Source organism: Ambystoma mexicanum, chromosome 13, assembly GCF_040938575.1.
Source record: "Ambystoma mexicanum isolate Mex_15411 chromosome 13, UKY_AmexF1_1, whole genome shotgun sequence".
NCBI classification, from domain to species: Eukaryota; Metazoa; Chordata; class Amphibia; order Caudata; family Ambystomatidae; genus Ambystoma; species Ambystoma mexicanum.
Genome location: NC_090938.1, coordinates 408,158,037 through 408,171,434, shown reverse-complemented (window position 1 = coordinate 408,171,434; position 13,398 = coordinate 408,158,037). Strand labels below are relative to the sequence as shown.

Below are 13,398 nucleotides of genomic sequence, written 5' to 3'. Positions count from 1 at the left end.
CAGCAGCCTTCTCACTGGCGTTCTTTGGGGCTCTAAGGGTAAGCGAATTGGTTCCTGTCAACAAGAAGGGTAAAGGTTTGAGTTTCCTGAGGAGGTGTGATGTAGGGGTAAAGGGCGAGCAGTTGTACATATTTCTGAGGAAATCCAAGACTGATCAAACGGGGAAGGGCAGAAATATCACGCTAGGGAGCACCCAGAACAGCCTGGTTTGTCCAGTGGGCTGCATAAGCACGTATTTGAAGTGGAGGATCCACACGGAAGACGGGGAGCCTTTTCTAGTGCATGGTGATGGGTCAGCACTAAGCCTTTTTCAATTTAAAAGAGTGATGGACATGGCACTGATGAAAGCAGGGTTCTCAATGGGGGTCTACGGGACGCATTCCTTCAGGATAGGGGCAGCCACGTCAGCAGCAGGGATGGGCTTGGGAGCAGAGGCAATCAAGCAGATTGGGGGTTGGAAGTCTGGTTGTTTTAAGAGGTATATCAGGCCGGAAAAAAATTTAAGATTAACGGTTTCCCTCCCTATCTCCTCTCAGTAGCAGCGACGAAAGGAAGGCGACGGTCCATCTGGGTGGTGGGCCATTTGTTTGTGTCAAGGGCCGGGGCAAGCTGGACAGCCAAACAAGAGCAGTTGACCGCCGGGGAATACCGGGTGCAATGGCATGGAGTGCCAGGTATGAAGTGGGCACAGCTGCGGGGGCACATGCGCAGACTCCTAAGTAAACAGCGGAGGTCCGATGTGTTGGTGGTGCACCTCGGTGGCAATGACCTGGCTAGTTTAGGGAGGGGGATCCTAATGAGGGAAATGATGTCTTCTTTACAGGAGCTATCAGCGGAAATGGGGGATACCGAAATCGTGTGGTCGGAAATCATTCCAAGACAAGAATGGAGGGGCGCTGAGAGTCATGCAGCCGTGTAGAATTCAAGGAGGAAGTTGAATTGTGCGATAGCTAAATATTGCAAAGGAATGGGCTTTCAGCATATCAGACATGGATTGATCAACCTCAAAAACACAGAATATTACTTAAGAGACAGAGTGCATTTGTCAGCACTAGGAATGGAATTGTTTTTCTGGAATGTGTGCACAAAGCTACTGTAGCTATAAGCGAGGAAAGGAGGGAGCCGCGGTGGGCGGTAACCCAACTTTGGCGTGGCAGTGTTGTGGCGACCACGGATAAGAGAAAGACTCCGAATGAGCCATTGCTAAACCGGAAGGGGCTTCGCCCATTCTGGACAGTGCCTCCTGGGAGCCTAAACGGCAGGGGTGTCTGGCGGTAGCAATTGGGGCTCAGCTTCCCCCAACAAACGGTGCTCCCCCAGTCCGCAAATACCTGCAGGGGCAGGCGGTTCTCAGACTCAAAGGTCTTGGGGGAGTTGGGCCTTCAATGGACATGGATAAAAAGGGGGAAGCAGGACGAGGAGCATTCGCCACATCTTTGGAACTATTTTCAATATGTTTGCTGTGGTTATATATATGTGAAAATAAATCTGCGGCCTTGTTATACCAAACCAAAGGAAAATGTCTCATTCAGCACCTTACTGGAGGGGAAAGAAAAGGGGCTGGCAAGAATGAGAAATGGGTGATACATATGGCATAGCTAATGGACAAATGCCCAGGTTATAGTCATGTAACAATTAGAGGCATTTGCAGTGCAGCTACATGGTTTGCATGAAGGCAGCATATGGTTCTTTCTTCGTGCTAGTTCCATGGTGGTTGCCTTGTTTGGTAATTCTTCTGCAGTAAATCTTCTCCCACGGCAACACGCTCCTCGAGTTCGAATCCCGGGTCCCGCTTAGAAACGTCTTCGGTAATAAGCGCGTTATAAATAACCAATTATTATTGTAATTACGTGTCGTATTCTACCGTGTGGTCACACTTTAATAGCCCTTAAAGTTGGAGTACTTGTAGTCAGGGGGTGAGGGGAGAGGACCCACGTAGCACAGAGCTACTTCACAGGCCTGCATCTGCGCGTGCAGAGAGGTGTGTGTGTGTGTGCCCATGCACTCCCACTGCCCTTGGCCTCTAGGGTCCTTCGCACTCCGCCTGGGACCCGAGCGAGACTCTGCCAGGTGCTGAGAGGGCGCCGCGCTACCTCTTCCCCTTGCGTTGCACCAACACCATGCTGGGTGAGTTGTGAAATCCGTAACTGGGGGTGGGGAGATGTTGTGGACTGGCATGTTTCAAGGCTGCCCTCAGACCTGGCGAAATAAGGCCCGGTAGTGAGGTGATTGGTGGCTCAGGCCCTCGGTGCTCGGGGAGGGGCCTGTTGATATGGCCACAATTTCATAACTTCAAAATTCAGGAGGAACTGTTTAAAAAAATACAAGCCTGGGGCTCGGGGGACCAAGCACTGCAAGGGGTGAGACTGAGCGCGAGCAGGCTTTTGGCGCTCCCTGCACACGCCGGTTTCCACCTGACTACGTTTGAGCGTACATAACTTTCCAGAACTTTATGGACTTCAGTGGACAGTTCGAGGTGTACTCTGCCATCGTTCGTTTGGTACCAAGGGCGTTTGTATCTAGAATCCTATCAAAATTGGGAACTGGCCGAGCAACATCCGGAATGGCCACCTGAATGAAGAGCAGTGTGCAACACCAGTTAACCAACCAGTGCATCATCCATCAACTGACCAGGCAGCACCCATGAACTGACCGTTGCAAGATCCATGACCACGCCCATACAACACACGTGAACCATCCTTCGAAAACCTTTCGGCCATTTCAACACCAGTGCTGCGGACTTACAACATCCGTGAACTGGTCGGCATGGCGACGCCACTGAAATATTCCTGTGAGTACTTGCAAACTAGAGCAAGAATCTCGCGCCAGCAGCACATGTAACATCCCTGTGCAGCACCAGTGCACCCGTGATTCGACAACAGCAGTAAACGCACATGTAGGACACTAGTGGACCAGTTGGGGCACACTCGTGAACGGACCCTTATGAGGCCAGTGCAACAAAAGGTAACTGCGTAGATGAACTTTGCATCAGCGAGTGCGTCCTCATGAAACAACTCATGCAGGGCATTTGCAAGCAGTGAACCGGCATATGCATCAATCAAGCACACACTTGGTTGGACACATCAGCAGAGTGCGAGCTCAATCTGAGGTCCTTGGAGGTGAGGGTGCAGCCTCAAAGAAGCTCCTCCACACCGCCGAAGTGAGGGTCCTCGACATTTGCTTCATCACCAGAAGGTGAGTAGTTCAACAAAGAGGAGGCACCCTTCTTTACTGTGGGGTCTGTGCAATGGGGTATCTTAGATGCTGGCGCTTAGTGGGAGTATAAGTCAGTCTAAGTCATCTACAGCCCTCAAAATCATCTGTTCGGTAGATCAACAACACACATTGTTGAACTTCACCTTCGTCTGTGCTGCACCGCCACCGCAAACACTGCTGTGCTTCACTTCCCCTACAAACACCTCCGTGATTCCCCTGCACTACAAACAACTCTGTGCTTCCCCATCAACACAAAAACCTCTGTATTTCCCGTCCAGCAGACACCTATGTGCTTCACCTCCACTACAAACACCTCTGTGATTCCCTTGCACCACAAGCACCCCGGTGCTTCCCCAGCACAATCACCTCTGTGCTTCACCTCCACCACAAACACCTCTGTACTTCACTTCCACTACAAACACCTCTGTGATTCCCCTGCACCACAAACACCTCTGTGCTTCACCTCCACCACAAACACATCTGTGCTTCCCGTCCAGCACATTCACCTCTGCGCTTTACCTCCACTACAAACACCTCTGAGCTTCAGTTCCACTACAAACACCTCCGTGATTCCCCTGCACCACAAACACCTCTGTGCTTCCCCTCTACCACAAACACCTCTGTGCTTCCCCATCAACACAAACACCTCTGTGCTTCCCGTCCAGCACAGATACCTCCGTGCTTCACCTCCACTACAAACACCTCTGTGATTCCCCTACGCCCCGAACACCTCTGTGCTTCCACATCAACACAAACACCTCTATACTTCCCCTCCACCACAAACACCTCTGTGCTTCACCTCCACCACAAACATCTCTGTGCTTCTCCATCAACACAAACACCTCTGTAGTTCCCCTCCATAACAAACACCTCTGTGCTTCCCCTCCACCACAAACACCTCTGTGCTTTCCGCCCAGCACAGACACCTCTGTGCTTCACCTCCACTACAAACACCTCTGTGATTCCCCTGTCCAACAAACACCTCTGTGCTTCCCCATCAACACAAACACCTCTGTACTTTCCCTCCACCACAAACACCTCTGTGCTTCACTTCCACCACAAACACCTCTGTGCTCCACTTCAACTACAAACACCTCCATGATTCCCCTCCAGCACAAACACCTCTGTGCTTCACCTCCACCACAAACACCTCTGTGCTTCACCTCCACCACAAACACCTCTATGCTTCCCGTCCAGCACAAACAGCTCTGTGCTTCACCTCCACTACAAACACCTCTGATCCCCATGCACCACAAACACCTCTGTGCTTCCCCATCAACACAAACACCTCTGTGCTTCCCCTCCACCACAAACACCTCTGTGCTTCACCTCCACCACACACACCTCTGTGATTCCCCTGTCCAACAAACACCTCTGTGCTTCCCCATCAACACAAACACCTCTGTACTTTCCCTCCACCACAAACACCTCTGTGCTTCACCTCCAGCAAAAACACCTCTGTGCTTCACCATCATCACAAACACCCATTTACTTCCCCTCCACGACAAATACCCCTTTGCTTCACCTCGAGCACAAACACCTCTATGCTTCCCCTCCACCACAAACTCCTCTGTGCCTCACCTCCAACACGAACACCCCTGTGCTTCCCCCAGCACAAACACCTCTGTGCTTCACCTCCACCACAAACCCCTCTGTGTTTCACCTCCACCACAAACACCTCTGTGCTTCACCTCCACCACAAACACCTCTGTGCTTCACCTCCAACACAAACACCCCTGTGCTTCCTCCACTGTAAAAACCTCTGCGTTTCACCTCCACCACCAACACCTCCAGCATCAAACACCTCTTCTATTTTGTCTTCAGGTTTTATAGGGTGTGGCTGCAGTAGGAAATGCATTGGTGAAGGAAGCGTTGTGCGTGTGGGCACAGTGAGACGTGTGGAGTTACTTTACATGAGTAGCTGGAGCTGGGATGCTGAGGGAATAGTGCCTTTGTATGTGTAGAGTTCTGAATTCCCAATGTCATAGATACTGTGCACAATTGACATGGCTGAACAAAGATGGCGGCCCGACTAGGGCAAGTTTTTCTCCGTCTATCCCCTCACCCTAGACAGGCGGAGCAATCAGCGCATCCGAGGATTAGAAAGACACAAGGGTTTAGCGGAGTGTGGTTGACGACGTTGAAGGGCAAGAAAGACTAGGGTAACACAAGTTGGTGAAACAATTTATAGAAGTCATTGACCTGTGGTTTTCTTGTGTGATAACGTATAAAGGTAACCCACAGGTGGAAGACCCGGAACAGTCCTGTAGTGTTTTATAGAAACTGTGCAGTCACCAGCACAGAGTTGAAGTCCTTCCGGGTGCTGTTGGTGGTGACCCTTGAAGCAGTGTGTGGGCCTTGAGAACTTTTCTAAATTACAAGCTTGAAGTGGCAAGTCTCGGAGTTTGTCCGTATTCTAGGGGCCTCGCCTGAGAAGGTTGGCTTCAGGGTTGTCTTTGCTTGTCATTTTGTAGCCCCAGTAGAGGTTTGGCTCTTGGAATTGGGGTGTCTGCCCGGAATTTGCAGATGATCTACCAGCTGAGGTGGTAGATCGCGTCCTAACGACTAGGGCGTTAAGCGGATGACATGGGCTTGCTGGGGGCACTGAGATGTGGTCCCACGATGGAGCTGGCATTGCCCTTCGGTAAATTGCCAGCAGTAAGGGTGGCATTGCCACCACCCTGGTGCCACAGCATCTGCGCTTGAACGAAGGGCAAAGTTTTGATCACGGGAAATAGGGATTTACTTGGACACCTGTGAAACTTAGAAACAGGATAATATGAACTTTGAAAAAGGGTGCAGCATTTTGAGGCCTGCTGGGTTTGTGGGTGGATCCTCTGGTGCTGGTGGCAATCAGCCACGTCTGCTTGTGTTTGTGGGTGGATCCTCTGGCGCTGGTGGCAATCAGCCACGTCTGCTTGTGTTTGTGGGTGGATCCTCTGGCGCTGGTGGCAATCAGCCACGTCTGCTTGTGTTTGTGGGTGGATCCTCTGGCGCTGGTGGCAATCAGCCACGTCTGCTTGTCTTTGTGGGTGGATCCTCTGGCGCTGGTGGCAATCAGCCACGTCTGCTTGTGTTTGTGGGTGGATCCTCTGGTGCTGGTGGCAATCAGCCACGTCTGCTTGTGTGGGCGCTTAGAGCTTCGAGATGAGCGCTGTGACGCATTCCACTTTGGTGGGCGGGTTTGTGCTTGAGGTAAGCGCTGAACAGCCGGGACTGGTTCATTGCCAACCATATGTGTACTTAACCTGTACCACCGGAAACCTATATGTTTCACCTACATAAAACTGCCCTGCGCTTCCCTTCCCCAACCGAACCTTTCTGTTTGATCCTGTCACCAACCGCCCTGCGCGCCATGTTTACTACACACACCTGGTGTTTCACCATCATCAGCGCATGCCTCTGGGCAGCAACACCACAAACACACACCACCACGCTTTACCAATATCAAAAGCATCTGTGATTCTCCCCATCACCAAATACTCCTTTCCTTTACCTTCACAATCCACGCGTCTATGCTCCACAATAAAATATACCAGTGCGCCACCCACATCATCAAAACACCCTGCGCTTCACTTACACCATAGAACCCCCCTGTGCATCGTCCCCTTTACAGGACCAAATCATTATGTTCTTCACGGTCACAATTAACACAACCGTGTGCATCAACTCAAAATACCTCTCTGCTTCACCACCAAAAAGGCTGTGCCTCAGCTCGACCACCAGATACCTATGTGGTGAGCTTGCACCACCACGTACCTCTTTGCTTCAGCTCCATCAGTGCAAACATCAGTGGTTCAACTCCAACAGTAAGTCCCGTCAGCTACACCTCTTCCACCAAACGCATCTGTGCTTTGGACCCACCACTAAATACACCTTGGCTTCACATGCAGCACAATACACCCATCAGCTTAATCTCCACCACCAAACAACGTTGTGCTTCCCCACAACCACTAAAAACCTCATTGTGTCATTATCCCATCATCAAATACCTATGTGCTTCCCCTTCACTAACAAGTACCTCTTTGCTTCACATCCACAAATATGGACATCTGAGCTCCAGTTCCACCACCTGTACCTCTATCCTACACCTCTACCACACATACCTCTCTGCTTCACATCAATCACTACCTGCATGTTTCACATTCACCACTAAACACATTGCTGCTTCACCTTTTCACTAAACACCCACATGCTTCATCTGTGGCAGCAAACACCTTTATGCTTGACCACAGCCACCAATCATGCTTGTGCTTCATACCTACCACCAAAAACCCACGTGGTGAATCTCCACCACCAAGCACCTCCTTGCTTCAAACCGACCAGTATGCACATCTCTGCTTCACGCCCATCAGTATTCACATCTCTGCTTCAAGTCCACCACCAATACGTGTATGCTGCATCGCTACCGCACCCACCTAGAGGCTTCACACCCACTGCTAAACATACATTTGCTTCATATTAACCACTAGACTCACACGTGTTACACCTGCATCATTAAACACTTCCCTGATTCATCTCTGGAACCAAACACTTCAGTGCTTCATCTCAACCAGCAAATAGCTGCTCTACCACCACCAGCAAACACCTCTGTGCTTTACCGCGACACTACCACACCTGCATCTTTAAACACTACTCTGATTCATCTACGGAACCAAACACTTCAGCGCTTCATCTCAACCAACAAATAGCTATTCTACCATCACCAGCAAACACCTCTGTGCTTTACCGCGACACTACCACACCTGCATCATTAAACACTTCTCTGATTCATCTACGGAACCAAACACTTCAGCGCTTCATCTCAACCAGCAAATAGCTGCTCTACCACCACCAGCAAACACCTCTGTGCTTTACCGCGACACTACCACACCTGCATCATTAAACACTTCTCTGATTCATCTACGGAACCAAACACTTCAGCGCTTCATCTCAACCAGCAAATAGCTGCTCTACCACCACCAGCAAACACCTCTGTGCTTTACCGTGACACTACCACACCTGCATCATTAAACAGTTCTCTGGTTCATTTCTGGAACCAAACACTTCAGTGCTTCTCCTCAACCAGCAAGTAGCTCCTCTACCACCACCAGCAAACACCTCTGTGCTTTACCACGACCTCCACTCTGAAGATAAACATCTGTGCTTCAACTCCTCCTCTAATAGCTGTGCTACTTCTCCACAGTGAAACCACCCTTTGCTTCACCCCCACCACTAAACACATCTGTGCTTCACCTGCATCACCAAGCAACCCCATTCTTCTTGGTTGCCCCCCCCCACATCTCTGTCCTTCAGATGCACCACTAAACACACCAGTGCGTCCCCGCATCGCGAACACCCCTGTGATTCATTTCTACCACCAAATGCATCTGTGCTTCGCAACAACCTGAGTGTTAATTCCACTACCTAGTGGCTTCCATACTACAAGGGATTACTAGAGCGCATCTCAAGGCCATTACATTATGCATCAGCAGACACTCCAGTTGTACTTGAAAAAACACCTGCCAAAACACTAATCTACTAGGAGTCACTATGGTCCACCTTGCTTCTTAATCAAGATCTCTCGATCGATGATCTTACTGAGAGTCCCACACATTCAAGTAGAAGCAAGCATTCTACCCATCATTCTATTCTACCCATTTACCCTTCCTCAGGACTCCCTGCTCCGCATTTGCACCCTGCCCCAGCTCTTTCTGTGCCTCCCATTTTCTTTTCACTGCCACAGACTCAGGTCCGGTTATATCAGGCATAGGTGCCATAAGTATGGGCATCAGGAGACCACCTCCAAAGTGGTCAGAGGCGCATCTGCTTCTCCACCACCAGTTAACACTAATACCACCACGAGGAAACACACCTGTGATTCACAGTCAGCAGCCTACACCTCATGCCTAACCCCCACCGACAAACTCCTCAGTGGCTTGCCTCTGAACACCCACCTCTGTGCTTCCCACCCAAACACTTTCCTGATCATACATCTCTGTCAGCACTTCAGAGCGAAGGACCTGGGTTCTTCACCTCCAACTCCACCTCCAAGGCCTCTGCGCTTCACTGCCAACTCCCAAGACTCTGTGCTTCCCCACAACCTCTAAAGACATCTGTGCTTCACCTCTACCTCCATAGACCGCTGCACTTCACCTCCACCTCCTAAGACCTCTGCACTTCACTGCCACCTCCAAAGACCTCTGCGCTTCACCTCCATTTCCAATGACCTCTGCACTTCACCTCCATTCCAATGACCTCTACGCTTCACTGCCACTTCCAAAGACCCTTTCGCTTCACCTCCTCCTCCAATGACCTCTGCGCTTCACTGCCACCTTACAAGACCTCCGTGCTTCACCTCCACCCCCAAAGACCACTGTGTTTCACCTGCAAAGAACTCTGCACTTCACTTCCACCACCACAGACCTCTGCGCTTCACCTTCACAGACCTCTGTGCTTCACCTCCACCTTCAATGCTCTCTGCGCTTCACATCCACCCACAAAGACATCTGTGCTTCACCACCAACACCACAGTTTTCTGCACTTCACCTCCACAGACCTCTGTGCTTCACCTGCACAGACCTGTGCTTAACCTCCACCATCAAGCAAACTTCCTGGCACCATAGCTTTTAGGCTCTAACGTGCTGGGAGATCTAATGGTCTGACCTCAGTCCCATAATTTGTTTTGTGATCTCCAAATATTAAAACCTGACACTCTGCATGAGACCCCAAAAGTTCTGAGTATGATAAGCACCTATCTGTCTTATGTTAATTTCTTGTTTAAGAATTTGTATGATCTTCCATAACCAGGTGAAGCCTTATCAGAAGCGACAAACAGAGAACGCAAGACCTTGCTGGAGTAGACAAGACATTGAGAGAACGCAGAGACAACAATCCCACACAGCGACAGACCAGCAAAGAGATCCATCCAAGGTTGGAAAAAGCAGACACTAACTGTGAGAGACCTTAGTAAAGAGACTGTATACAGAGAGCACTGGAGATCCTAGAAAGCTCACTGAAGTTGAAACTAGCCAAGAGAGCAGGAGCGGGAGAGAGAACACTGGATTGGCTTTGAGTGCTCTAGGGTGCAGGAAGAGATATTCACAGGGCGCAGAGACGTTCTAGAGTCATTGTCACGTGAGAACGAGGTAAACAAAGAGGGCGAGTCTTCACCAGAGGTGGAAGAGACTCACAAGTTAAGCCTAGATACAGAAAGGTGTGATAGAAAATGACCCAAAGTGGATACTATGACTGCGACAAGAGAGGGTCGGGGACTGGGTACCCCAGCCGAGCTATGGCAGGCGAAGTCCTAGGTGAAAATGAGACCTCCATCGACTTATCAGCGTACATCGAGTCCGGGGAGGAGCTCTTGTCTGATCTATTTACTGCCAGGCCCGAGCGGCTGAGGGGCACCTACCACTACCTGCCACCCGACGGGCATGGTGCGACTAGCTCATCTGCCTATGGCTACCCTCATCCCTTCACGGCTTCTGCCGAGCGCAAGGTCTTGCAGAACCCCTACGAGGCCTACGACTCGCGAACAGTGATAGTGAAAGAGGAACCACGGCACCACATCGGCAGCCGTGGCAGCGGCTTCAACCCACTCCAATTCCAGGTCGCCCATTGTGCCCAGACGGCGGTGCACCTACCTGCTGGCCTAAGTGCTGGGCTTCAGCCGGTGCGGGGAGTGCTCAAGGTATGAATGAGTTTGCACAAAGTAATCCACATGCTCACTTTTGCATACACTGTCCTGTTCCACACACTCATTTTCACACTCACAACACAGTCACTCAGTAGCTCACTCATCCACAGACACCCACACGCCTTTACTATATCACCTACTCACTCGATCATTCCCTCACCCACTTACCCACCTTCTCATCCACACATTCACTCACCCATTAATGTGTTAACTTTCCTATTCATTCATTCAAGCCATCTTGCCTACCCCACTGTCATGGACCGCACCTTGGTAGTGGCTTCTGCCCCTTCACTATCTGTGACTTCAGTCCACTACTGAGCGCCTCTGGCCTGTGTCCCTGTCAGTGTGCACTGCTGCCTCACTGTCCCTGACCCCTATTCCCTTATTGTCACTAATCACGGGCTGGATGTGGCCGCACAGGACATTATTCTGGCCCTCCAAGTCAACTGAGTTTAAGGAGGAAGTGTTGCCTGGCCCAGGGTCAGTTTTTGTCTTTGCATCCTGATAGCTGCAGTTTTACTCCTATTTAAAACACGATTTAAGTCCCATATTAGAAATCAATGTCAGTGTATCCCCCAGGCTAGTTAAAAAATAGTCAATAAATAAAAATAGCACCTCAAATCCCATGTATTTTATTTCTCAAAACTGTCTATCGATGCCCCTACCACCTGCTGCCCCATAGGCAGTCTGGCCCACTGTATGATACTTGTGTGGTACATTCGGCCCACCAGCAAAATCAGTTGTGCACCCCTGCTCTACCTCTTCTTTCCACCCTGCCGTAGCAGCATCGGTTCCTTCGCTCTAGCCACACGTCCTCTTCTCACCACATGGCATTGAATTCCGTATTCCCCGCCTCACCCACGAGCACACTGAATATTTGCTCTTCCCTCCTGCCATCACCCATTTATCGGTTTAGGTCTGTCTACTTGGTCGAAAATATTTGACCTTTTCCAATTTTACCTAATTTTTTGGGGTCTTTTTTTGGTTGAAAATGCCCCTTGCAACCTCCTCCCCACTTCACCCCACTATAACATATTGCCTTAGCCCTCCCCATATATTTATTTAGTTCAATTTAACTGTAAAAACGATTAAAAGAAATCAGTCAAATGGAAAAGGTCAAATGTTTTCCGATCAAGTATGCTAATACCCATTTTCGCAGCCCTCTTCTACTATTCCCTTTTCCACTAACCTCTCACCTTTGCTTCCTTTTCCCACCCCCTGCTACTTCCTCCCCTGGCAGTAACCTGGTCTTTCTTGCCCATGCTCCATCCTGTGCTACTTTCTCTCTGCTTGCCTGTCCCTTGGCCTTCGCTCTCCACTCCCTGGGCAAGAACTGGCCCTTTACCACCCCTTCTTCGTGTTCCATAGCATTAATTGCCCCTTTTTGCCTTGCAGGCTCCACCCCAGGGAGGCACTTCGGGGTCCAGTGCATCATCGCCAGGTGGGCCCTATCCCAGGGACCCCTCAATGCCACCTCATCACAAGAGCAAGAAGTCACTGAGCAAGGACAGCCTTGAATACAGACTCCGGCGCGAGCGTAACAACATAGCTGTGCGCAAGAGTCGCGATAAGGCCAAGCGTCGCAACATGGAGACGCAGCAGAAGGCCCTGGAGTACTTGGCGGAGAATGAGCACCTGCGCACCCGCGTCGAGCAGCTCACCCAGGAGCTCGAGGCGCTTCGCAATCTCTTCCGCCAGGTTCCAGAGGCGGCCCACCTGATGAAGGGCATGGGAAACTGCGCCTGAGGGCTTTTTCGGACCCAGCCTAGGGCAGGACATGGGCACAGTGTCTGATGGGGTATTGGGGCCTCACATAGTGGGAGGAAGCAGGAGCCTGTATCTGAGAAGATGGCAGGGCGCGACCTAGGGATGGACATGGTCAGTTGTGCTAGAGGGGGATACTATGTGACGGCCTAATGGAGGAATCTGGGACACTGTAAATAAAGGAAGACTGGGGCCCAAACAGGCGAAAGGGGTAGTACTCTGGGATTCAAGGTTTTACCTTTGGGAGGAATATTGGACTATAGCAAGCTGGCAGAGGTTGAAGTGAGTAGGAACTGTCAGTAACTAAGTATCACTGCTTTTCTTTTTTTCTCTTATTTGTTCAGCTACTTTTTACAACCATTTTCACAGTTCCAGAAAGTGTTCTTTTTGCTGGCAAGCAGTAATAAATGTGTAAAACCAAATTGTTTGCTGCTTTCATGCTCCTTTGGGGGGTTGGAAGCATCTTCTGAGAGATTGCTCTGCCCAGATGCACATTAATGATGCTGTGCAAGGGGGGGACACACATATTAAATAATTTCATGCATTTGTTCTGTTCTTCTTTGCCCTGACAGAAGCTTGATGGCCAAAACAAATAGCATATTTCTTGGATCCATGTATCCCATTTCATATTAAAAAGTACCCCTTTCAATTTCTTTTAACTCCTCAAAGATGTTTACATTTATCATTCACATAAACACAAATACTCCATGACCAATTTGGGAGTCATTATCAGCATC

General features: G+C 50.1%; 1 protein-coding gene across 1 annotated transcript; it reads left to right on the top strand.

Moving 5' to 3' along the window:
* Positions 1-2,344: 2,344 nt before the first annotated feature.
* Positions 2,345-13,083, top strand: CEBPE (CCAAT enhancer binding protein epsilon). Its single transcript, XM_069634013.1, has 3 exons — positions 2,345-3,195; positions 10,006-10,891; positions 12,293-13,083. Exons 2-3 carry the CDS (start codon positions 10,424-10,426, stop codon positions 12,641-12,643), a joined length of 819 nt encoding a protein of 272 aa, XP_069490114.1. The 5' UTR covers positions 2,345-3,195; positions 10,006-10,423; the 3' UTR covers positions 12,644-13,083.
* Positions 13,084-13,398: the final 315 nt, after the last annotated feature.